Source organism: Colossoma macropomum, unplaced genomic scaffold, assembly GCF_904425465.1.
Source record: "Colossoma macropomum unplaced genomic scaffold, Colossoma_macropomum, whole genome shotgun sequence".
Taxonomy (NCBI): Eukaryota; Metazoa; Chordata; class Actinopteri; order Characiformes; family Serrasalmidae; genus Colossoma; species Colossoma macropomum.
The window spans coordinates 28,159,390-28,184,788 of NW_023494793.1; the positions used below are offsets into that span (position 1 = coordinate 28,159,390).

Here is a 25,399-nt window from a genome sequence, read left to right on the forward strand (position 1 = left end):
AAGATACGCTACTAACCCAGAACACATATTAATGCAAGATGTAAACAGCTTATATATGAAGATGAAGAGGACTGGCACTTTCCAGCATAGTCATGATCCAAACCCCACATCCAAGTCAACCAAGGGATGGTTTCAAAAAGGAAGATCTTTGCCGTAGACGGTTTGAGCTGTTTTGCAAGGAAGAGTGGGATAAAATTAGTCCACGTGTAAAGACTTATTTACAAAGACTTATTGCTGTAATAAATGCGAAATGTGCTTCGGCAAAGTAGTTGTGGGGCTTTGCGGTCATTCATTTTGAAGTTATAAGGAGAGTTTCAACCCAGGGTGCTTTTTGAATGTGGCAAAGTACAGGGCAGCCAATCAGAACAGAGCTCATTATATCAGTCTTAAAGAGGAACAATAACAAATAAGGCTGTTTAATTCTAAGGGACAAAGAGAAGTTAGAAAATGCTCATATAAACATTAATTATGACCTGGTAAAAAATAATAAAAAACTAAGCTTTTACAGACTTTTGTGTCAGTGGACAAAGCCTGAGAGCTGAGGGCTCTTACGTTGTGAAAGGAAGCGTGAGGAGCCGAAGGGGCGGCGACTATTCAACCTCACTGCGGCGCGCAAGGAGGAACCGCCTGTCTCTGTTAACAGAACATCTCCAGCCAGCGCTGTGTCTTCACAGTTCGTTGCCTTTCAGAAACACTGGCTGCTTATCAGGACCGCCAATGTGCCTGTAATATTTCCACCCGCTAAATAGGTCCTGAAACACCGTATGGTCCCCTTCAGACACAGTTTAAAACAGGTAAGAGACAGTACATGCTAGCTGGGTTAACTTGCAGCATCAGCTATGTTAACCTAGCTAACGTTAGCTTACTAGCGTTAATTAAATAGCTATCTAGCTAGCTGCTCATTCTGCTTCTGGTGCTGCGAGTGACTATAACCTCTTGCGAGATTTGCTGACAGTTGAAAGTAGCCTCTATTTGGTGTGAAATTGCAGTTATTGTGTGACTAGCTTCTGTGTTGATATTCAGTGTTGTTTAAAGCTTAATTATCACTGGAGGTTGGCGGTCATCTTACCGTCTCATTTCACTTGTCGTGCCCAGCTAGTTAGCTAACGTTACTAACAGTGTGAATTGCTGGCTGGCAGAGAGCAGTTCATCAGACTGAGTTAGCAAATGATACTTCGATTAGCTTCCTTGCTAAGGGCAAGTCCGTTAGCTAGTTAGCAAAATTAAACGGCGCGGTTTTCCAATGACAAGCAGCCGCAGAGTCTCTTCTAAATTTACCAGCTTCATTCAGATAACATTTTCTATGTAATCTAGGTTAACTGGATAACGTTACTTCTCATTTCTAGAGGAAGCCAATGCACTGTATATCTCTATTTTCATCTTTTGTTTTCATAAGCAGAGAACCTTCCCTATTGTGTCATTGTTTTGTTAGCTGGCCAGACACTAACTTATAAGTATCTGCCTAACTGAAACTGTGATGTGTTTTAAGAACATTGTTTATTGTTAGGTTTGACTAGGAATATAAAATGTGACGCTCTTTCTAATGATCATTACGGGCTTACGAGATACTTCTCTTCAAATGATCATATGTAGCTATATGACCATAACCTCTAGTTAAAGCTTCCTGGATGCAGTACTGTTTGCTGTCCATTGAGAAAATCCCAGTGAAAGTGACCAAAGTCTTCTAAGCTGCTAATCTAAATCCCATTCTGCAGGGCCGTAGGGAGGGGACAGCTTTACAGAATGTAAGCTTTGTTGGTTGGCTAATCTCTTAATAAAATGACATGGTCCTTTGTGGTCAGAAATTAGTTTATCTTTCGTTTCATTGCTTATTGACTGGGTATTTTGTAGCAACGAGGGTCTAACTTTTTAAGATGATTACTCTGATTGTACATGAGCCTGATTGTAAACCTTCCCTCTCTCCTGGCAGGGTTATGAGGGGTTAGGGGTTGTGTTCTGTGCTGTGGAGTGACACGTAAGGAGGTGTGAAGCAGGATGCTGGAGGAGGAAGATGTGGAGGTGGCAGGAGGAGGAATCAGCCTCCAGGCTGAGGTGGAGAGGCTGACAGCTGAGCTCCAGGAGGCCAACGAAGAGAAGCTCCAAGCTGCTCGGTACGGCCTGGCTGTGCTGGAGGAGAGCGCAGCGCTGAAGAGCAGACACAGCCAGCTGGAAGAGGAGCATGAGGCCCTTAAACTGGAGGTGCAGCAGCTCCGTGAGGTCAGTACACATACACAGCATGATGGCTAGGAAATTGAGCGATTTGTAGCTTGGGGAAGTTCCCAGACAAGTGCCGTTCTTGGCTTGAGTGTAGTGTTTCTCTTGCTGAGTGGAGTTTTCCTTACGCCATAGGGAAGTCCTTAAATGTTTTTGTGCTGCAGAGCCAAGTGTGTGAACAAGCATTGAGAATGATGCTATTTTCTCTCTGCTGTGGCACAAGTAGTTTACCCTTTTTGTGAGGTTCACTTCATCTGAATGTGCATTTAGAGCCCCTTGAGTACATTAATAATGCAAAGCTTAAAAATGAAATAAGAATTATGAGGATTGACGTAAGAATGTAATTTCATTCTCATACTGGTCTTTACATTTACACTAATTCTTGTTAATTTTAATGCCAGAGATAACTACACTTTTGGAAGGAACCGTGAATTTTGTCATGGCTGACCATTTAAGTGTTCCTGATCTCTCAGAGGAACTTTTAAAACATAAAATATGCGTGTGAATATACTTCACTTAGATTACACTCATAAGGCTTTCTAGGGGTGCCAACAATTGTGGCACACATAGTTTTATTTTTTTTAAAAATTGTATTTCTTGATGAAATTTGTTATTGTTTTTTCTTTCAATCATTGTACTTCAAATAAAGGTTAGACATTTGTTAATATTTTGAAAATCAAAATATTAACAAATATGTCTCTTTACATTTAAACTTATATAAAGTTATTTTTTCTTCTCCTGTAAAACTACCATTTTGGAGGTAAAAGGTTTGTGCCAAAAAGTGGCAACATCCCTGTTTCAAATGGATGTCGATGCATGAAGAAACTGTTGCCATGTTTTGATAGTAAGGATAGAACCTCAGTAGAGAAAGACTGTGTTACATGTGGGAACAGTACCGTCTTTCATTTGTGGTGACGCTATTCCAGCCACTGTCAGCCCCTACACTGCCCTTGCTCAGAGCTTTTCCTGAAGGACTGCACTGAAAACAGAGCCAAAAACAGTGCTGGGTGCTTCTCTATTTGTCACAGAGAAACGTAGCATTTGAAATGACGTGTGATTGCATAATGGGTTTCACTCACAGAGACAAAAATCTTAACCAGAAGTGATTTTTTTTTTTGACTGTCTGAAGGCTGCGTTGGGTGGCAGTGAAGGGGAGAAATGTCCTAGAGAGCCTTTTCTGAAGCATGTTCACAAATCATGACCTCAGTGTGGTCGTACTGTGTTGCAGGGCTGGCTCAAATATGCTTTCTCACCCCTATAGAACAGTGTGACCTTAAGCCAGAAAGACTGGTAAATTTAGTGCGTAAGTAATAGGACAGTGACAGTTTTGTTGTTTTGGCTCCGTACTCCATCCAGCACGTTGTATTTGAAATGCTTGCAAACCCATTGAGTATTGATGATAACCATGTTGTACTAATTAATGATTCTCTAAGAAAATCAGCTAATCAGCAGTACTAAGACTGAAATAAGGAGGCCATATCTTGTTCTTTCCCTTGAGTCACTGCTTGAGTCAGAGCCCTTGTGAGGAGGTAGGTGATGACAGTGAAAGTGGCTACTCAAAGCAGTGCTTTGTCTGGAGCAGGAATGAGCGTCAGCCTGGTTATATGTTCCAATTTTGAACAATTTGTCCCTTCAGCAACACTTCAGATGCCATCAAACAATTTGGTCCATTGAATTCCTAACCTCCTAAAATTAGCTTGATGCCATATATAGGGGGGACAGTTAGGGTTGGGCAGCGACTGGAATTTTTGGGTTGTTCCCTTGCCTCCCCAATGAACGATGCTATGTAATTAATCGTCCAGCTGTCTGTAATAAAGGCATTTCATATGGCATTTAAAATGTTCACAAAATTAAACATTTTAAAAATGATTCAGCATCGATGCTGTGGTTTCCGGTGGAATATATGCCCAGAATGTTTTTTTTTATTTGTTGTTGTTGTTGTTTTTTTATATCTCTATTTTAGCATCATAATTCACCTCAAATCTGCAGTGCTAATACTGTACTAAATCAGGTGAGTAAAAATAAACAAAGCAGGCCCAGGATTTAAAAAAAAATTGGTACGAGCCAAGGTTTAGTCAGCCTAAAACATATTAATGCTAGTCATTCTGGGGTGCAAAGCCAAGTCCAGCCAAGCTTTAAACCTTAATTGCATGTTTCACTATAAAGCTTCAGTGTTATCCGATTTATTACAGAAATCTGCCCCCTCCAGAATCTCTGTTTGTCTTTTTTTTCCAAAGTATCAAGAGATTTAGGTCATTTTGCGGTGTATGTGTTCTACTGTTTACCATCCTTGGCTTCCAACAACTAATGCACAACATGAATGCTTTGTAGCATCTATGAAAGGGTGAATGATTTATGAATACGTACATAAATACTTAAACTGCCAGCGGTGAGATGACCGGGGTCGTCTCTCGCTCAGTCTGTAACTCTGATTAGCAGAGCATGAAATCTAGAAAGTAGGTGAGTGTGGTAGGATGAAATATGTCTGCGAGACTCTGCGTGCATTAAAGCGTGGTAGAAAGACAGCATGCTTGTTTTAAAAGACTTGGAACAGTGCGACCTTAAGCCAGAAAGATGTGCGTAAGTAATAGGACAGTGACAGTTGTGTTCTGTTGGCTCCGTACTCCATCCAGCACATTGTATTTGAAATGAAATGGTGGCTTTGTGTTTCAGGTGCAGATTGTCAGCTTTAATTCCATGGTATTTACATCACATTTGGGTGAACTATTGATTGACCACACAATTGAGTGGTCTTAAATTCAGCATGTTGCTATTCCTGACAGTTACCTAAAGTCTGCGACCTGTAAATTTCACCAGATGTTAGGCCTCTTCCCAGCCATTTTCAGTTCTAGATTTGTCATGTTGTTAGGAGATCACGAGTTTGATGCCACACCCAACCAGGAGTCTAAGAGTTCAAAGCGGACCCTGAAGATGGCCTGTCCTCTTCCTCCATCACTCAGTGTAATGTTACCCAATTGAAGGCATGTGTACAGAGAGGTGCCGTTAGACTGGCTTGGTAGTATTGTGCATTAGGGAGAGCTGGTAGGTGGGAATTTGTCAATAAGCTTTTTATGCTTGTGCAACCCTTTTTCATACATGAGCGAATATCCCTTTTCCTTAACAGCATGGCTGCTAGCTAGAGAGCTTTTCATGCTAATAAGTAATTATTAACAGTCTGAAAACAAGTTAATGTGCTTTATCATTCTATCCATATAGCATGCTCCATGCATCTATAAAGTATACTGTTTTTATTTTTTTGTTAGTTTATTTTTGTCTTTTATGTTGCTTTTTGCTGTGTCTTGCTCAGATGACTTTTAATTCTTTGGTTTACATGTATACAGAAGATAAAAGAGGAATTGTATTTTAGAGGTGAGGGAGGGGCTTATAGATGGATTGTGTGATTGGACAAGTGCACAGAGCTTGGCCCACAAGAAAGTGTCCCCGTAGTTTTGATGGCCTGTATATTCCTGCCTCAGCTGTCTCTGAAATCTCTCTTTCTGCTCTTATCAGTTTGGATCATGCACTGAACCCACTGAGGTCATTCTCAAAATGTCTACTTTTAAGGTACAGCTTTTGATCTGTTCAGCACGTTTTCTTCATGTAGGAATAGATCTACTACTGTGGTCCTCAGTGGTCCGCAAGATTGTTATTTGCAAAGCTTGAGAGCGCATAGTTCTAAACAACATTGAAAACATAGATTTTGACACACCATATATTTTGGCTGTGTCTCTGATTGATTCCTTCTAATAATTTAGTCTCATGATGGTTTACTGGCATTGACACTTACTGCTTTACTGGCATTGACACTTCTTTGGTCTGCCCGCTAAGAGACAACACCAATGCACCCTCATGCAAATGCTCCACTGAGAATCAACTCTGGAGCTTTTATTAGCTCTCTTGTGCATGAACTAATGATGCACCAACACAGATGGCCAAGAAACGACTGAGCAGCCAATTATCAAATAACTTACGGTTCCCTGAAGTGGGTGTGTATAAAAAGGGATGTGTTCCTAATATGCTTCACTTGGTGTATAAATATCCTCGAATTATATCAGGCATTCTGCAGTTTAAAGCGGAATTCCACCAATGTTTTCAGGTTTCTGCATAATTCAGCGGTTGAGATGTAAACAAAGTGTTTAAGAGTGGTTTGATGTGAAATGGTTCTTTGTAGAGAAACTTACCAGCTCTGGTGTTTTTTATAGTGATGGCGATAGGAACCAGAAGAGAAATGTCTACAACACAGATATAAACGTTATAAATATGTTTATAATAAACATTTTATAAAACCACCAGTGAACCTACATGTGCTTTCTGATTTTTTTTTTTTGTATGTAAAGTTGATGGTGGTATAATGGTCGTTACTTTTCTTTGGGGCCTATATTGTCTAACAATGCCTTGCATGTATTTCTCCCTCTCCCAAATTATGTATAATGGCAAAATTTTATCGCAAAACATATAATAAATCAATGTTTCAGACATCAGGCAGCATATCCAAAACCATTTCATGCAGTAACTTTCTTTTAGAGGCATCAAACTCATTCTGAATGACTTTATTATTTAGCCATTAATTATGCCAAAATCATAGTCACTGTTTTGTTTTAAATCCAGCGTGCTGGAGTCGAGCCAGAACAGAAAAAAAATTAAGTGCTTATGTGTGTGTTTCAATTTCTTGAACTACATGTAAATGAAGTGGTTGTTTTATGTCTTTAATAGCAAAACAGCAGTCCCATACATTGTGAATGTGTTTGCAGACACTTTCCCCTTTCCTATAAATAGATTAAAGTCACCACTCTTAACCTGTTATTACCACATTCCTCTCAAATTTCTCTAAATGTTCAGAAAAGAATGAAACCACGTTAATAGCACATGACCCAGCTAGGCCCAGTTCATTGTAATTCAGAGCATAGTGGTGGGAAAACCTGGTGTAAATTTGTTAGTATTTGCCCAAGTACAAAAGGGGCCTCAACATGCAATTTCTTGGTTGCCAGCAGAGCAGGAATGTGATGTCACAGGAGTGGCATTGTTAATGTATGGAGGGGGACTCTACTCGCTTCAGTAAGCCACAATACCCAGTTTACTTTGTTTATTTGGTGAGTATGTGGGCAGCTTCTTCCAAATAAATCAATTTCAGTAAAGCTTATCTTAAAGGCCAGTTTTTCCCCACTAATAGAGAAGTGCAAAAGAAAAAAAAAAGAATATGCATGTTATATATAAGTGATACGCCTTATATTGGAGTTTGAACACGTCTGTTTTTGCATTACTAAATACTAACTGTTTAAGTTGAAATGGCTCATCCAGTACAAATAAAGCAGTCAATCATTTGTTCATCGAATCAACTAAACAATGTTTCATATCTAATTCATGTGTATGTGCATGTGTGTAGGCCCTTGCTGATTCTGTGAACAGCCAAAAGCGTGCTGCAGCAGATGGGGAGAGTCGAGAGGAGAGCCTGCTACAGGAGACGGCCAGTAAGGAGGCTGCCATGGCAACACGAATGGAGGAGCTGCAGTTGGAGCTAAAGCAGGCTCGTATGGCACTGACCAATACTACAGCTGAAAATGAGAGGCTGGCCAACGTCTCTGCGCAGCTGAAGAAGGTACGCAAAGGATAGTTTTTCAGTCCCATATAAAACATAGTATTTCCTTACACATGTTCATTACCGTTACCCCTGTCTATTTGCTGAAATTGATACCATCCATATATTTTAGTTGTAGCAGTTTTACCCCCTTGGTTGTCAGCAATGCCTGCCAGGCATATTAGCTATTCAGGAATTTTAATGTGTAAAAGAAACATGAATTGCTTTCGAAAGAACCTCTGCTGGAATCTTTTGAAGATCTGATCATAGTAATGGTTGACAACAGACCCCTAATGATGGATTCTTTTGCAGGGTTTGGTCTGTTGCAGGTATTGTAACGCAAAACCAGGCCTGGTTTCAATTTCAGTTTCAATGAGAGATGGAGGTCGCAGCTGACTAGCCAGTGCTAAAAGAGCAGTGTTTTTTTGCACATATGGTGTTGGTTACACATGGTGTAATACATACTTTTTAGTAGAGTATTCCTTTAAGCCTTGCACTACATAACATTAACTTTATTTTAGCCTTTCAGTTTGCATAATTGTTTTATAAAAGTGTCAGCTTCATTGTAGGCTTAATATGCCAAATATTTTTCAAACTAACTTGCTTCTTTTGATTACCTTTTATTCTACCTATTACCCTCTGTAGGAGTGTGAGTGTTTGGACGCCGAGAAGACTCATGTGAGAGAGGAGTTGAAGGAATATAAGGTACGGGAGCTGCAGCAGCTTCAGGACAACAGTGAGCTGGAGGAGGAGAACATCTCCCTGCAGAAACAAGTTTCTGTTCTCAAAGAAAACCAGGTGTGTCTTTATTTTCTAGCCTTGTGAAACAGTGAGGTGCTGAAGCTGAACCTTGCCCTAATCTGCCTCCCAATCTTTGCTGCATGAAGTCAGCCTTTGTTGAGGGGATTTGGTGAGAGGTGTCTTGTGACTGTATGTGTGTGTGTGTGTGTGTGTGTGTGTTTCTAGATGTGACCAGGGCAATACAAATGCTCCTATTGTAAGAGCTCTGTCTCAGCTGTTTCTTGACAGTAGCCCTCCACAAGTTTGACTGCATAACGGAAAAGTTTTCCTAGGGCTGTCACAATTATGAAATCTTAGCTAATGATTGTTACATAAATAATTGTGATTAATTATCTGTCTTCTCTTGTTCATTATTTGCAACTATTAATACAAGTCTAAAGTGGCCATATTGGCTGATTAGCCACCTTACTGTCTAGCTATGTTTAATTAGCAGCGGTTACTGGTTGCACTCTTGAATCAGTACTGAGAACACTCACACAATTGTCGAGCTAGGAACTGAGTAAAGCTACATGTTCTCGTAAACCAAAAGACACAAATGAAAAACTTATTCTGCCAGCACATGTGCCGAAACACTAGAATTAGCTACATCGCTAACAAATTAAAAAAACACTTTGTTTTCATGGGATCCGTGATTCTCAATAATTGCAATTCATATCCAAAAACAAAAGTATCTCAATACGATTTTTCTTTTGTCATTTGAATATGGTAGGCAATATATTTGTTTTTTTGTTTGTTTGTTTGTTTGTTTGTTTGTTTTACACACACATTTCTTCTTTTATTTGTGTCAATGTCCTAAAGTCACAGTCTGTTTGTTACAGCCTGATGTGACTGAAATCTAATAAATGCGAATATTCTTAAGTAACCGCTATTAGGCAATTATGTGATAAGTGTGACAGGCCTAGGTTTCTTTCAGGTGAATCTCTTGCAAATACGCCTGTGCACCACCCAAGGATATTAGCATATGTTAGCATATTTATAATCTAACACTCTGTAGAACTGGTTGGATCAGGGCAAAAAAAACAATCAGTTCAGTACACGTTAGAAAATACAATGTCTTTAAATTCTGTGCTTTATCACGGGGCTGAAAAATCGTCGTTTTTATCTTGACGTTGCAATTTTGCAATTTTCTAATTGCAAGAGGTGCAATTTTTATTATAGCCTGCATTATCAACAGTGTGATCACATTTTGAGTGTGGGAATGTATCCTAATAATACAGAGCTTATAAACCATTTATAGATGAATTATGCCAACCAGAAGCGACAAGGCGGTTATATAATTGTAACAGGCCTGTTCCCCATTTTATCTAATTATTACAGTAAAATTGTAAAAATGAACTGATCTAATTGAAAGCCTCCACACTTCTCACCCCTGCTTGTGATCACTCTCTGGTCCCAGGTGGAGTTTGAGGCTCTGAAGGTGGATCTGACTCAGAAGGAGGAGGAGCAGGAGTTGCTGCGGGCTCAGCTGGAGGAGGCCGGCCGGCTGAGGGAGATTGCAGAGCGACAGCTGGATGAGGCCCTCGAGGCCCTGAAGGAGGAGCGCGAGCAGAAGAACAGTCTGAAGAGGGAACTGGCTGCACAAACTCTCAACCCCTTTGACTCGGTGGTCCACCTGGACCTGCAACTAGATGACAGCTTGGACGGTGGGGGGGACAAGGAGGCGGGAGTAGAAGAGGAGGCGGAGCAGGACAGTGGCTACAACCACTCCAAAGGAAGTGAAAAGCAGCGGTGCTCCACTCCAAGGAGCAGTGACGTCTTCCTCCGGCCTCAGGCTCCAGGGCTAGTGGCTGACCTGCTGAGCGAGCTACACCTGTCTGACAGCCAGAAGCTTAAACAGCAGCTGCTGCAGGTCTGTGGAGGATGCATACATACCCATACAATCATATACGATACCATTCAAAAGTTTGGAATTACTTGCCATGTTAATACTTTGTTAAATAAGTTATATGAAATGGATTTAAGTATTGTAAACTAGAAACTTGAAATATTTTGAGTAATATTTTAAGTGTTTTGGGAACAGCAAAGTTATAAAAAAAATTAACAACTTATATGTATATATGTGTATATATATATGTGTGTGTGTGTGTGTGTGTATATATATATATATGTGTGTGTGTGTGTGTGTGTGTGTGTGTGTGTATATATATATATATATATATATATAACTGGATTCTTGATGCTATTATTACAGGGTGATCTTATAAACATTTAAAACATTTTTCTGCAACCAAATTGTTTGTGCATTATTGAAAACATTATTTCTAACATATGAACGATGATTCCAAACTGTTAGAGGTTCATATACATTTCACAACGCAGGGTAACTGAAGTCATCCTTTTGCCAGTTTTATTCTTTGGCTTCCTGAGAAATCCTGCTTCATTAAATACCTTCCAGTAAGCAAATGAGCTCAGAAGATGAGTTCATTATTTGAAAGGTCTTTGCTGAATTATGTGGGTGTACTGAGTGTCACTTAATCTCTTGACTTGGCTTATTCAAACTGCACTTTTTATCTCTTGCACTTCACACACATGCTTCTGTTCTACCATGGACCTGTGCTGCACAGAAAATCCTCTATGCAGGAAAAAGTTTTGTGGTTTGTGCAAATAATGTAACTTCTCAAATTGGACTCTTTACTTATTCAAATTTCTGCAAGGGTACTGCCCCAAGGACATCTCCTCCTCCTCAAATCAGATCAAAGTGTTGTCTTTTTTTTCCCTTCTTTTAAATGCATAACACCTGGAAGCTTGGTTTGAAATTCTTCAGCCAAGCTCTATTTAAATCAAATGACATTACTTCTAGTGACTCCATGTGAGGCATGAAACTTGCTTCCTGCTTAAAACCACATCCTGTTCAAAATCTCATTACATGAAGGCCTGAAAAATCAGCCTTGACAGTGTTTCGAAATGGTTCTTGCCAAAGCAGCTTTCATCTTTCAAGTTTTTTGTTTGTTTGTTTGTTTGTTTGTTTGTTTTTTCTTCTACTGGGAATATAATGCATATATAATGTTTTGTTTTGATCCCTATGTATCCCTATTATTGTTAGCTTTATTAGTTGCGTTGGCAGGGTTCTCTTTGTATTTCTAGTACTCCTTGCATGTGTTCCCTTATGAACTACATGTTTTTAAATGCCGAATTACTTTTTTTTTTTTTTAATTACATGCAGCTCTGAACAAATTGCCAATGATGATTCTGGCAGTATGAAACTCCTGAGTTGTTGAGGTTCTGCAATGTCTGCATTAGGGATGCACGATAATATCAGAATCATGACAGTATCAGCAGATATTTGCTTATAAAAAATGTTTTCTTAAATTTACCTGAGATTTAAAACTTGTATTTGATGACTTCCCCATTTTACTGTATTTGTAACCCTAAAGAAATAAGGCAAACATTTCTGTGTAATACTAATCCAGATAGATCTAGTCCCTTCTTTTTTTATAAATGTTCATGTAGCAGCATCGGCAGGCACATGCATGGAAAAAGTATCGGGTTTCTTATATCAGTGCATCTCTAGTCTGCATCTGAGAATGTGTCTAACAATTCGGAAATGAAAGATGGTTATTTTTAGTTGATTTATTTTTTTCGTCACGTTAGTCTTATGTTACTGTGACACTATCTGTATTCATTTTGCAGGTGGAGAAAGAGAAAGCCACTCTTGCCAGTACAGTCCAAGACCTCCAGGAGCAGCTGGCCCTGTCTAAAGAGGTTCTGGATGAGCATAAAGTGAAGGTAGAGCAACTCTCCCAGCGTTTGGAAGCCCTGCAGGGTTGCACCTCTTCCTCTGTTTCCCAGTCCAGAACGGACGGGCAAGGGGACATGACTGGCCTTGCTGCCGGCCCTCACCAGAATGGTCTGGAGGCAAAAAACGGAGGTGACTTCTATGAGCTGGACGCCAAAAGTGCAGAAGTGCTCGAGTGCCGAATGAGAGCAGCCAACGCGGAGCTGATGCAGCTGCGGGATGAGCTGAGGGAGGCCGGCGAGCGCTGCAAGGCTCTGGATGAGCGCTACAAGCAGGAGAAGGAGCGTTGGAGGGCAGAGGCGCAAGAGCTGGCCGACAAAATCCGCCAGTGCATTGCTGCAAGCCGGCAGGACCAAGAGCGCATAGGGCAGCTGGAGAAGGAGATAGGTGCTACGCGGCGGGTTGCCACAGACTCAGAGGGCCACCTTAGCGCCACGCAGGAGGAACTTCTGGCATTTTCTGAGGAGTTGGCCAGTCTATACCATCACGTGTGTGTGTGCAACAACCTCACACCCAGGCGAGTCACACTGGACTACTATCGTGAAGGAGCTCGAGGTGGAAGACACCACCATTCGCACTCTCATCACCACCACGGAGCTTTCCGGAAGCAGAGGCGGTCGGGGGAGACATTGGGGAAGGGAGCCCACTCTGTGGAGGTAGACCTCGGAGGACCGAGTGGAGATACTTCCCCTACCTGTGGAAGCTGTCCTGGGTCGCCCACACTGGACTTCAGGGACCCCACTAATGTGCGGAACCTGGTAGCTCTTATTCGGGTCCAGATTAAACACCTCCAGGTAGGTATTTTAAATGTTGGTTAAAAAAAAAAAAAATCTCAATTTAGGGCTGCGCAATGGTAGTGTTTGTTAAATTTACCTAATTGTTCCCTTATGCCTAATGTAGTCAAGGAAACAGGGTATGTAGATACCCAAAATCAAAACTGCATTAACCTTGTAGCTCTAGTGCAGAACTAATGAAGCAAATGTGGGGCACCAAACACGTCTTGGTTGATTGGATACTTTTTTTGGGATAATAGGAAAATTGTTTATAGTTTCCTTTTAAGCATTATCACTTTATTGGCTTTTGCAGTCATTTGCAATTATCACTATATTGGCTATTGCAATTTCTTCAATTTCAAATGAGCACTTTAATGAATCGGAATTGTTTTTATTTTGTGTTGTGAGTGTCCTGAACAATGTCAGATGTTCTCTCTGGACATCAAGGAATGTACATGATCCAACAGATGTGAATAATATTGGTCCAAGTAGTGCAGGCCAATCAGTGTTTTTAGTTTGTTGAGAGTCATATTGCAATTGCAATGTGTAGGAATGCACGATATCAGAATCATATAGGTTTTGGCAGATATTTGCTGTTAAAAAAAAAAAATCATGATTTAGATCTGACCAGAATAGATTAGAATGTTTAAATTGTGTGGGCTACTGCACTAATGTCTGCATTTTATTAATATTTCATTTGTAACCCTCTACAACAAAGTGTATTCCTCTGTAATGCTAATCCATGTTGATCTAGTCCTGGTTTTACATTTTATGTGAAAAATGTTTATCGGCACTGGCAAAAATGTACATGAAAAGTATCGGATATCAGCCCACAGTTCCCAGGCATGTTGGTGCCTCCCTAGCAGTTTGTAGCAGTAAGGTATTTTCCTCCATGTTGTGCACTTTAGCGAAGGCAAATGGAAGGCAATATCTAGGTAAGAGGAAGGTCTAATGAGGTTGTTGCTAGCTTATAACTTGCTTAGCTTAAATGTATCTGACCCTAATTAGAACGTTCTAGATAGGTAGCATTGTTCTAGTGTTTTGTTTGTGTATATGTATGTGAGAGACACTATAAATTGTATGCTTCCTTTTTTCCTGTAGTACGCTTCTACTGTTACACCCTAGCGCACATCAGTGTGGCACTGCATGCTCTGCCATTGTTGAAATGCAGCCAAGGTTAAACACAACCTATTTGTTTACACCTCCACATAAGTAAGATGTAAAATTTACATTGTAAATAAATCATTTATGGTTTTGACCAACTAATAACTGATGCGACTACCATATTGAAAGTGTTACACTTTTGCTTCCGGTTCTTGCACGCAGTTCTGTTTTAAATGCTTGAAATCTTATTGGTCACTTAACTTGTTGTTTGGACTGCCTAATCAAGCGTGTCCTGAATTACACCCTTAATGGTAAATTTGACCCAAAGGGAGGATCTCAGTGGTGGATCCTTTGATATGTAATCCTAATAGGAAAACGTCTGGTTTTAGAAAAGCTGTTAAGCAGCTTTTAGGGGAGTTGAGCGGAAAAATTTGAATCAGTCTGGAATCATTTATAAATCTCCATCTCAAAAATCCACTAATATTGTGTTTTGCCATACTTTTCTAACGCCAGTCATACCACTGCAGTTCAACCTTACTGCAGTGTGAGTGACTCAAATTTTCACCATCTTAAAAATGACTGGGTTTTATCATTTTCAGGTGGCTGTGGACCTGTGCAGGCAGCGTGGCACCTTGCCCTCCAGCGCAATTGGGAGAAGCAGTGACTCTGACCGTGATGCAGAGGCATTGCTTGAGGAGGTGCTGAAGCTCAAATCTCTTTTAAGCACCAAGAGAGAACAGATCGCCACACTCAGGACTGTCCTGAAGGCAAACAAGCAGGTACAGAGCATGTCTGCTAACATTCGAGTTGAACAGACTTTGACACTGTGTTAAACGCTACATTACTGAAATCTGGTGTTGGCAGCATTGCAGCAGCGGCTTACCTTAAGTTTCTGCCAGTAAACGCTACTAAAGCATCTTTGCATCCTGGCCTTCGTTCACCTTTCCCCCTCATCATGAACAGATAGTGATCTCTGAGATAAAGGCTTGTGCTGCCAGGTTGTTAATGTTTTTGTTGTTGATGATCCAGACCTATGCATACAGGCCTTTCAGAGCCCACGTGTTTACACTAAAGACAGATATGGTTCACTTACAAACAAATGTGAACCATCAAGGGAGAAAGATCAAAGCAAAAAAGAAATCTGTATTAAGCAGTAATGTGAATGAATGTAGCTTTAGCCTCTTCTTGGTCAGGAACTAAACCACCCTAAAATCAGGCTCTATACTGCAGGTACTCAATGCTGAAATGTTTCAAATGGAAATTTTAGGCACACCATTTGTCAAACCTGTTCACTGACTTTCATTGGTCATTGAAATGTGAAACCCTTTTTTTGTGTACCGTGATTTACAAAAAAAACGTTTAGTAAGCACGCTTGCTTTCCATCACCGCCTCCGAGGTGATCAGAAAGTCATTGCCTTGAGCTAATTCAGAGAGCTTGTTTTACAGGTTTTACACTGGATGGTCCTCTTTGTTAAGGTGCCCTGTCAAGCCTCCTCTTTTGTTCACTGATCCAGACACTGATCATGGGCCTTTTGTGTTAATGTTTTATGTGAAGCAGTACTCTGCACTTTGATCAAGAACAACTCCAAGGAGGCACTAGGCTACAGATAAATATTGATTTCCCATTTCATTAGAACTGGTTCTAATGCATGTTGACAATTAGTTGCTTTCTTGTTGCAGGAAAGGTTAAAGGGTAAAAGTTTTGTATTTAAGAAGAGCTTTATCTTTTAATCATTGCTTTAACCTTTACTTTTAACCTGTAATATGTGAGATGCATAGGCGGTGGTTTATATCAGAATATAAATGGAGCATGTGCTCTTATTCTGGTTAAAACTGAATGTAAATTTGTTTGGCAAACATTTGAATATGTTCAATCAATTGAGAACCTTTTTTATGAGGAAAAATTCTATTTTTGTAAGAAGATGCTGTGTCTCAATCACTCAATATCCAGCATCCCAAAAGCTCACAGTGTCAGACACCAATGATGCTCAGTTTAGAGGGATAATGGTTGTCTAAAAATGTCTTTTATATGTATGTATAAATCTGTAATTAGGGATAATTAGGTATTTTATTATTTTTATTTTATGTGCTGTATTTAAATTTTTTATTTGGTCTGTTATTTTTCTTTTATGTATTGTCAGCAGTGGCATGTTGTTCTGTGTGTTTGCTAGCTGTAATCTTTGTGACTAACTGGCCTGAAATGTGTTAGGAGCCGCAGCAGAGATAGCTTTAAACCCAGGAACATCAAAGAGGCTTGTGGGCCAAATCCAGCCTGTGAGCAAGTTTTCTCCAGTCCCAGCCCATTCTACAAAAATTATTCAATTCTGTAACAGAGTAAAGCCTCAAACACTGTTGGCATCAACTAGGGATGTGCATTCTGATGAATTTTGATATTTGAGTATCCGTAAGAGGTAATAAACAGATATTAGGTTAATTGCACGAGGTGGGGGGAAAAAACTGCTTTTGCCAAAGTTACCGTAGGGCTGTAGACTTAATATTTAGCTCTTAGGAGGCTGGAAATACTGTACCACACAAAAAAATAGCAACACGCAGAGGAATGAAAACGTTTTGCATTATTCACAAATAGCTTTGGGAAATTGGAAGGTTTTTGATGTCAGATGAGTAACAGAAGCTGCCTCTTCAGAAGCACTAATGAGCCAGTACTAGAGCTGGTCCTTCCCCTCTGTGGATACTGCAATATTTTAGAAAATAAGATTTTCCCCGTTTCCAGACCTAGCTAACATCAGCTAGAGTAGTTAGCTTAGTTGCCGAAAATGCTGTACCAGAACCGGCTTTGCTATCTCTGCCTTCTCAGTTACGTCCGTAACAATGCATTCTTGCCAACGCTCCCTCTAAGGCACTCGTTTCATAGTAGGAAAGTGTCATATAACACATTTACTTACTTGCAAAGATGAGCAAAACTTTCACACAGCCCTGCGTTTGCTTTGTAAGAAATTGTCCCCAGGTCATATCTATTTGATGAGCAGTACTTTAGACAATCAAACTAACTTTTTCTGTATTTTGTAATTTGCATTTTTTATGGAATATATTGAATATTTGAAATTTTGAATTGACAGACCAAGTTTCAGCACTAAAACCTGTTGTTTGAAATCTACACAGTAAGAGTGATTAGTCTCTTCAGTCTGAAATCTGTATTTTGTGTGGTGCCATATAAAATCACTGTCCAAAATGGTCTCTAGCTATGTCTGACCTTGTCTCACACACTAATCCTCAAATTCCTGCGCCCACTCTCGAGCACAGATCCTTTAGTAGTCGCAGTTGCATATTTTTGCCCTTTCATTTAATTTAGCTAATATGTGATCTACTTAATTAGCCTTCACATGCAAGTAAGCTCCTCTGTATGCACCTCTGAGTGCAGTGTGCATTTAGAATGCTGCAGCATTTTTTTCCTTGCTTATTTTGCTTATTTTTCTTAGCAGATAACTTGGTTGAATCATATATATTTCAGCCTAAATGCTTTACAATAATTGCTGATGCAGTTGTTTTCTAACATAGCAGTTTAGGGAATAGCAGTCTTGTGAATAGAGCTCTTCTCTTTATCATAATGCTTTTGTTTTCAGACAGCAGAGTTGGCTTTGAGCAACCTGAAGACCAAGTATGAAACAGAGAAGAGCATGGTGTCTGAGACCATGGTGAAGCTGAGGAACGAGCTGAAGGCACTGAAGGAGGACGCTGCTACCTTCTCCTCGTTACGGGTCATGTTTGCAAGCAGGTACAGGGCACTCCCATTGCCTACAAAAATGTACGCTGTTGCACACTCGTCAAACAGAAGGAGAGAGACAGAGTTGGAAAACAGAGAAGTTTAAGTGGGGAGAAGCCTGGGAAGCAGCAGAGATTAGGCAGGCGTGGCACCCACATGGTTCTGTCTAAAGACCAACATAATCAGATTACAATCCCAACTCTCACGTGCATCTTAACAAGCACGGTTCTTGACCTGTTGTGCACATGACGCCACCTGCCTCTGTGGTCAGGATGCAAATGTCAGGGTTCGAAGATCATGTCGGAACAGTGTCCTGATGGAAAAGACTTATTATGTAACAGGAATAAGTAAATTAGATGTATGCATGGTGATGCCAGGCTGTTAGATACACCTTCCTTGTACTAGTAGTGTAATGAAATTAAAGGCTGAACCTGACCATACCTGCGGCTTTGAGACCCAACCAGGCCTGACTAGTATTGGTAAATTTAAAACCCGAACTTGATCCAAACCTGCTCCCAGGTACAGAGATGGCTTATTGCAGACAGTTTTACAGCACTTTGATTTGTTACTGAGCACAATTTATCAACAAACATCCCAAGCATAGCCTAAAATGCATCATTTGCCTGTCCTAGTCGGGTTCTGGTCGGGTAGTACCTTCAAGCTGCATTCATTGGCCATATAGTCATATATCATATCTACTAAATAGATGTGTTTTATAAGTTTACAATTACTAACAAGCATAGGACCAGTTCTGACCAGATATTTAGGTGGTGGACTATTCTCAGCAGAGCAGTAATATTGTAGGGGCATGTTGGTACATGTGGTGCTGGTATAAGTGTATTAGTCACAGAAGTGCTGTTGGAGTTTTTGTAACACCTCAGTGTCACTGCTGAGTTTTTCCTACACATTATACTTTGGCCGTGCACCCAGGTATATTAACATCCACCTAAGTGTATTTCAGTCCACTTAAAAATATTTAGTCTTTGTATTAATCCATTTTGGAAAAAACATGCTTTAAATTTGACTGCTACATGAATACAGCTTGGGTCAGGAGAGGGGAGAGAGTGAATAAAGTTGGCTGTCTGCTACACGTAACTAGTAAAGTTGTCCTGGCTGGATTTTTGTTCACTTAATCCAAAAGAATGCCTGGTTACATTACTCATTCATCTAATGTTTACTGAACAGAGTCTTGTGAAATATTTTAGCAAGAAGCTATTCGAGGAGAATGAGAAACTTACAGCTCGAGTACTCTGTGTGCAGATTTGTGGTATCAGATAAGTGCTTTGCAGTCATTAGGCTAACTAAAACCTTATTTAAATAATTAATGACTATATCTGAGAGAAGTACAGTTTGGTCATTTTAGTGGTTTATATTTAAGTAGATGACATTACTCTAATGCAACACACATCTTAGTTTTCAACATATGTTTAACCATTTTTTGCTAGCGATTATGGTTTCTTCTGTCAGTCACAGAACATTTCAGTTCACTGTTATTTCCCTGCCAGAGCGTGAGGGGAAAAAATTAGCTGTTAGGCTGTAGTGCAACCTATTGTAGCAAAAAGGCTTAAAGTGTCTAAATCATCATCTTTTATAATACTAACAAAGATGTTAGATAAGAAGTGAGCCAGGCAGCGGGTCAAACCATCCATCTTACATTGACATGATAGTTTGTGGACAGAAAGACGCGCAGACAAACTGACATTGGCTCCTTAGCCTGATAGAGGGGAAAATAATATGCTCAAAGAACAGCACAGCAGTGAAGCTCTGAAACAGTGTTCACCAACCCTGCTCCTGGAGTTCTGTCTTTCTGTAAAGTCTACTTCCAGCCGCAGTCAGACTCACCTACTCCAGCTAATGATCTTCAGAAGTCCTTGGCTGCATCCAAAACCACCTACTACAGTACCTATTAGTCTGGCAGATTATTAGAAGTGCATTAGGTTAGTATGTGTACTAGTACTATGCAGTTTTGTATGCAACCCTCGAGTGGCTTGTTCAGATTCAAAGTCCATGCAGTGAGCCTCTAAGGTTGGGAAACACTGGACTAGAGGATGTCTAGGACAAATTGTGCATGGAGTAAATAAGGGAGTAAATGAGAGAAACACTGGGAGTAAGAGAGAAACACTGAAGGCTGCATTATATACACACTGTGTAAACCAACAAAATACAGGGTTAAAAGTCCTATATATATACAGTACTGTGCAGAGGCACTTTAACAAACTGTTTAAAACCATTTATCTCAGAAAAAATATATTCTAAAAATATATTTCAGAAAAGAAGTTGATGTGCTAGTTACAACAGCACAGGTTTGGTTCTGGACTTAGAGATTAAACAGTGCCTTGTGCAGAATATTAGATTGTGACTCTAGTAATCGAATATGCACCCCCTTAATCAAGTTGGGCTTGCATTATGTGGGCTGACACACTTCAAATAGTACACACAAACATCTTCAGTGAAATGAAGTTATACCTGTGTTGGCTGCAGGGCCTTTTATTTCTTTTTTGCGCGTCATTAGGACTTCACTCCTAAAAAGCTGCTAGTAGGGCAGGGTATGTAGACTTGATCCTTTGTCGCAAATTAAACTCCATGTTTTGGAAAGTACTTCCCTGATATTCATGAACGTCTCATCCCAGACATCTGTGTTAGAAATTTTGTGTATGGCGCCATCAAGTGGGCACTTACAGCAATGAGCACTTCTGGCAGTTAGTAGTCTATTGTTTGTATTGTTGCCAACTGGTTCAGAAGAAATACCTGATAGCTAATTCTGAATTATTCAAGCATACCAATGTCTTTTTTAGTGATAAACATTCCTTTTTCTGTTATGCCCCTTCTCTTTCTCCCTCAGATGTGACCAGTACGTAACTCAATTAGATGAGATGCAAAGGCAGCTGGCTGCTGCAGAGGATGAGAAGAAGACGCTCAACTCCCTCCTCCGTATGGCCATCCAGCAGAAACTGGCCTTGACCCAACGATTGGAGGACTTGGAGGCTCCCTTGCTCCCCCACAGTAACGGGGGCAGCCCACGACGTTCCCGCACGAAGCAGCTGGGTACCAAATCAGGCCGAGCTCCACGGAGTCCCATGAGGAGCAGCCCGCGTGCCAGCCCCGTGATGGTGTCCTCTTCTGGCCCTCAAAGCATGAGTGGCCATTTTAGGGCACTCTCGCGCAGCCTCCATGGCAGCCCTGTAAGACACAATTCCTCCTCTTCCTCGTCGTCATCTTTTTCCAATGAGCCGTTACCATCTACCTCCACACAGAGTTTGGTGTCTGCCGGTCTTCCTCGCGATGCAACATTTGTTCGTAGCCGCGGATCCGTTTCATCTCGCTCGTTAGACGATACGACAGGTGGTTTGGGGCCTTTCGCGATACTCTCAGGGCAGCCTAAGGTTGCCGATGTACAGGCAAAAAACATCAGAGTGTCTGCACCGTGTCGTAATAATACATTTATCAAGGTGCGCCGTGCGTCTTTACCAGCAAGCACTCCCACGCCTTCCTCTTCACGTTCAGCAGAAAATCTTGTGTCAAAATGCAACACGGTTGTTTCTATAAGATCACAGAGAAAAAGCAGAGTGAAAATGGAGGAGAATGATCTAAGATCTCATTTGAAATCCACTGAGCATGCTGTTCTCAAAAAGCAGTCCAACATCTCCAAATCACGTTCTATGGAGGCAACTAGTGTAAACCGCTTTCAGCGTACAGCTGTAACATCAAGCTCTTCATCCAAGTCTCCACCACCTCAGAGGAGCTTGAGTGTAGCATCCTCTAATAGTCAAACTTCTTCATACGGTCACTTCAGCAAGAGCCGAAAATCTTCAGTTACCAGTAATGCAACATCGTCTTCTAGGGTCGCAAATCGATCAAATTCCAGTTTTAGTAACACAGAGTTTTCTAATCCACACCTTGAGAATGGAAGGCAGCAGGATGTGCGCAAAAAACGTCAAGCAGGTGTTGACACAACACACAGATCAGCACAAACTAGGCGAAGTTCAGAATCGAAACGTTCCAACAATCGTGAACATAAACATGTCAAATAAACAAGCATACTGCATACAAATTAACTTAGAAACCTTTTACCGTTGCTGTGAGACAGAAATCTCTACAAATCAAAGCTCTACAGAAATCCAGCATCCACTGCCGATGGTGATACAGCACAGGAGAAGTAAACAGCACTGGTCATCAGTTTAAAAAAAAATACTCTGGTGTATTTAACCTGATCTGTGTGGTACCGTCATTGACCATGGGCAATACCGCCTTTCCCTGTGCTTGGTATACCGATGAAGAACATCTCCAAACACATTTATAATAGAAGCCAGCAGACAGGTGCTGAAGCATTATTATTTGTTAATCAGTCATACAATAGAGATTAGGTTGGAACAACTGTGATAAATACACAAAGTGAACATTAATTAAATTAAGAAAATTAGTCAGTCTGCTTTCTAATTTTATTTAAAAACTGAAGAAGCCTGGAAGCAGAAAGGAAAAGAAATCACAGGAAATGTCAGCATTTATTCATGTTTTTTTTTCATTTTCAGAAACCCCAATGCCTTCTGAACTCGATAACACTATGTCCATCATCTGACACTTAGGTTGTGCAAGGTGCTTGAAAATCTTGCTTTCGCTCATGTGTATTTTTTATATTATTCATATTATTTTTAGTTATTGATGTATACATTATTTCCTTATGTGCAGCTGAACCTGTTCACCTGTCTTAATACCCTGAATATGTCTTATTGGTCTTTCTTCATCACTGTCTGTATTTGCAGTCATTGTTTCCAGTGTATGAATGACTACATGTGACTGACTGTGTCTTTCGGCCTGTTTTGCAGCGATGAAAGCTCGTCCTCCACCACCCTTCCTCCTACTCCAGTGTATGTGGACCGTGTTCATGCCCAGCTCAGAACCACCCTTAACCCTCCAGACCTGACCTGCCATCCACTTCATCACAGACCACAACACATTGGGCTTCTCTTTTTCTTACGCTCTTCATCTGTCCTTTCTCTTTTTTTAACTGAAAGTTTATCTTTTTTTGTTTTGTTTTTGTTGATTTGTTTATTCTTTCATTCCTTTCTCTCACCTGCTTCTCTCTTATCATTGTGTCAATTTCTTTGTTTTTGTTTTTGTTTTTTTTTACTCATGTCACTTTCATTCTTTTTCTCTCTTAATTTTCTTTTTCCCCTCTCGCTTTCTGGTCAGTCAGCTCATGTGTTGTGCAGCTTTGAGGAACTGAAAGCTGCAAGGAGCCTCATCTCATTTCATGATGGGGGTTTCTGGAGGAAGGCAAGTTTCGCAGCTTGCCTTCAGTCTCTCATGGACATTGTACGAAACCAAAAATCACTCTAAGAGATCAGTGTGTAATTTAAAATTGACCACACGTGATAAGACTTTTCCTGTGACGTCTTCATCTACTGTTACCATGTTCAGATAGGCTTATGTATGATGGTGGAAATTGAACCTGCTTTATATTTTGAACAACCATGGTGTGACAACATTTGGAACTGACCAGTCCTACGGTATTTAAGGAAAGCTGTTATGTTCAGAATAACATTTGTATGCTACATTCCCTACTTTCACGCCATCATTAACAATAACATTGCTCCAGTGCTTTGTCCTTCAGACATCTGTATCGAAACCTGTTGATTGGGGTTCATCTGTGTTTGCTGAAAGATGACCTTTTTGTATCCTGCGACGACAGTAGATGCTTTGCCCTTTAAAGCTGTTTCATCTTCTGTACCTCAGATTCAGTGGAGAGAGGTGCTAATACAAAGTGATCAGTAGCTGAAACTGTTGTCTATGCAGAGGTAGAGGTCTTGCTGCTAACCAGACCAAGCATAAAACATGACCAATCAAGGTTGTCCAGTCAACGATACTGCCAGTAATTTTGATCTTCAGCACAGGGTTAAATACACAGCACTGTTATATCAAATAATAATGCTCTGTTACAAGTATGGGACAAAGCCATGTTTGTTCTTTTTACTTATTTAATTAAAACTATGTTGAAATTTTCTCAAAGCAATATGGCACTAGTTTATGCTAAAGGGAACACATCATGGGGGGAAAATAGGATCTGAAAATAGTGCCTTATTGTTTTTTTTTGTTTTGGGTGGTGCGCGTCATTGGTTTTTAGACTAAACAGACTTTGTAGGTATTTGATGCAATAATTTATTTAATTGTTTAGTTTTTTTTTTTTGTTGTTGTTTTTTTGAGGTCAATTGTGTGCATTACTGTGCAGTTACTGATTGCCCTGTTCTTCAATTTATTGGTAACTGACATAATTTGTGGCAAAAATGTAGGTCATAGCAACTTATAGGCCTCACTGCTCTTGTCAGAGCGGTGAGGTTGTGGATGTATTTGTGAGATTTCTTATTTGTAGTTATTTAACTGTCAGCAAATGTTAAAACTGGCTAGCTTGCCATCCTGCAAGTTGGTCAGCAGCATGCTAATAACACATGAGTGGAGTGGTTGTACTTGGCCTGCATTGTTACTGTGTGAAGACAGTGTTGTTATCCTTGCAGACTTTGCTTGTCCTGACAAAGAATCACTATTGAAAGGTCTCCATGGAAGAAGTATATTGTAAGCTACAGAGGTTCTTTGGTCTTCATAATGTCTTACCTCAATATGAAAATCTTGCCTGTTCAGACCTTTTAAATTCTATAGCCTTTTTAACCCTTTGGTTCCCTTTGATACATTTTATTGTCACTGATCTCCTTTAAAAAGATGTAATTTTCATACACCAGTCCCAGACATTTTTGTGAAATAAGTGTAGGATATGAATAAAGTTATTGAAAGGTCATTATGTTGTACTGTTTTATTGATGTTTAGCTGTTTTAATTTTTTTCCCCAGATCTTGAGTATAAATTAAAAGGGCAGTTTCACAGACTTTTCTAACTTTGCACATAATTCATTTGTTGTGATGTAAACAAACAGCATTTTTCCACTGGATAGAGTACCAGAATCTTTGGCACCAGAAAACCGGAACTTTTTCCATCGGCCATCAGTTTAGTATTAAAAGTTACAGATTTTTTGGTACCTGCTCAAAATTGGTACCAACAGGACCTTATGGTGCTTGAGGGTGTTACCTTATGTCTTTGGTAGTACTTGCAACTTAAGCCAATGACATTTTAGCAGGTTTTTTACTCTTCCAGGTGAAGATAAAGTCACCAAACAGTCCTGCAGGACCAAACTGTAAACTAGAATGGTGTGTTGTGTTGATTTGCTGTTTAAGAACCATTTGTAGATAATTTGCTGTATTAGGAGGTTAATACCGACACTTTATGCTAACCTCCACATGATGAGTTTTTCTCATATTTTCACACTCAAGAGGGAAAATATGAGCTTTTAATAAGATAGAGAATTAGACACTTTAGAGAGACATAAAATAACCTACACAACAATTAAGTTACCCATGTCAAAATAATATTCCGGTTGTCTGTAGCAGAACTGAAACTAGTTCTGTTGGTTGGGTCAGTTCTTGGTTTTAC

At 40.1% G+C, this 25,399-nt stretch overlaps 1 protein-coding gene across 1 annotated transcript; it reads left to right on the top strand.

Moving 5' to 3' along the window:
• Window positions 1–615: 615 nt before the first annotated feature.
• Window positions 616–24,711, top strand: zgc:162200 (uncharacterized protein LOC558638 homolog). The gene is made up of 10 exons (XM_036579063.1): window positions 616–794; window positions 1,931–2,217; window positions 7,598–7,810; window positions 8,435–8,587; window positions 9,987–10,439; window positions 12,221–13,120; window positions 14,803–14,982; window positions 17,785–17,936; window positions 20,767–21,106; window positions 22,748–24,711. Exons 2-10 carry the CDS (start codon window positions 1,996–1,998, stop codon window positions 22,751–22,753), a joined length of 2,619 nt encoding a protein of 872 aa, XP_036434956.1. The 5' UTR covers window positions 616–794; window positions 1,931–1,995; the 3' UTR covers window positions 22,754–24,711.
• Window positions 24,712–25,399: the final 688 nt, after the last annotated feature.

Bases quoted from the DNA above. Each gene is read 5' to 3' on its own strand.
- zgc:162200 (XM_036579063.1), top strand. From the start codon at position 1,996: ATGCTGGAGGAGGAAGATGTGGAGGTGGCAGGAGGAGGAATCAGCCTC. The intron at 7,811-8,434 runs GTACGCAAAGGA...TACCCTCTGTAG, and splicing joins TCTCTGCGCAGCTGAAGAAG to GAGTGTGAGTGTTTGGACGC. The intron at 14,983-17,784 runs GTACAGAGCATG...TTTTGTTTTCAG, and splicing joins TCCTGAAGGCAAACAAGCAG to ACAGCAGAGTTGGCTTTGAG.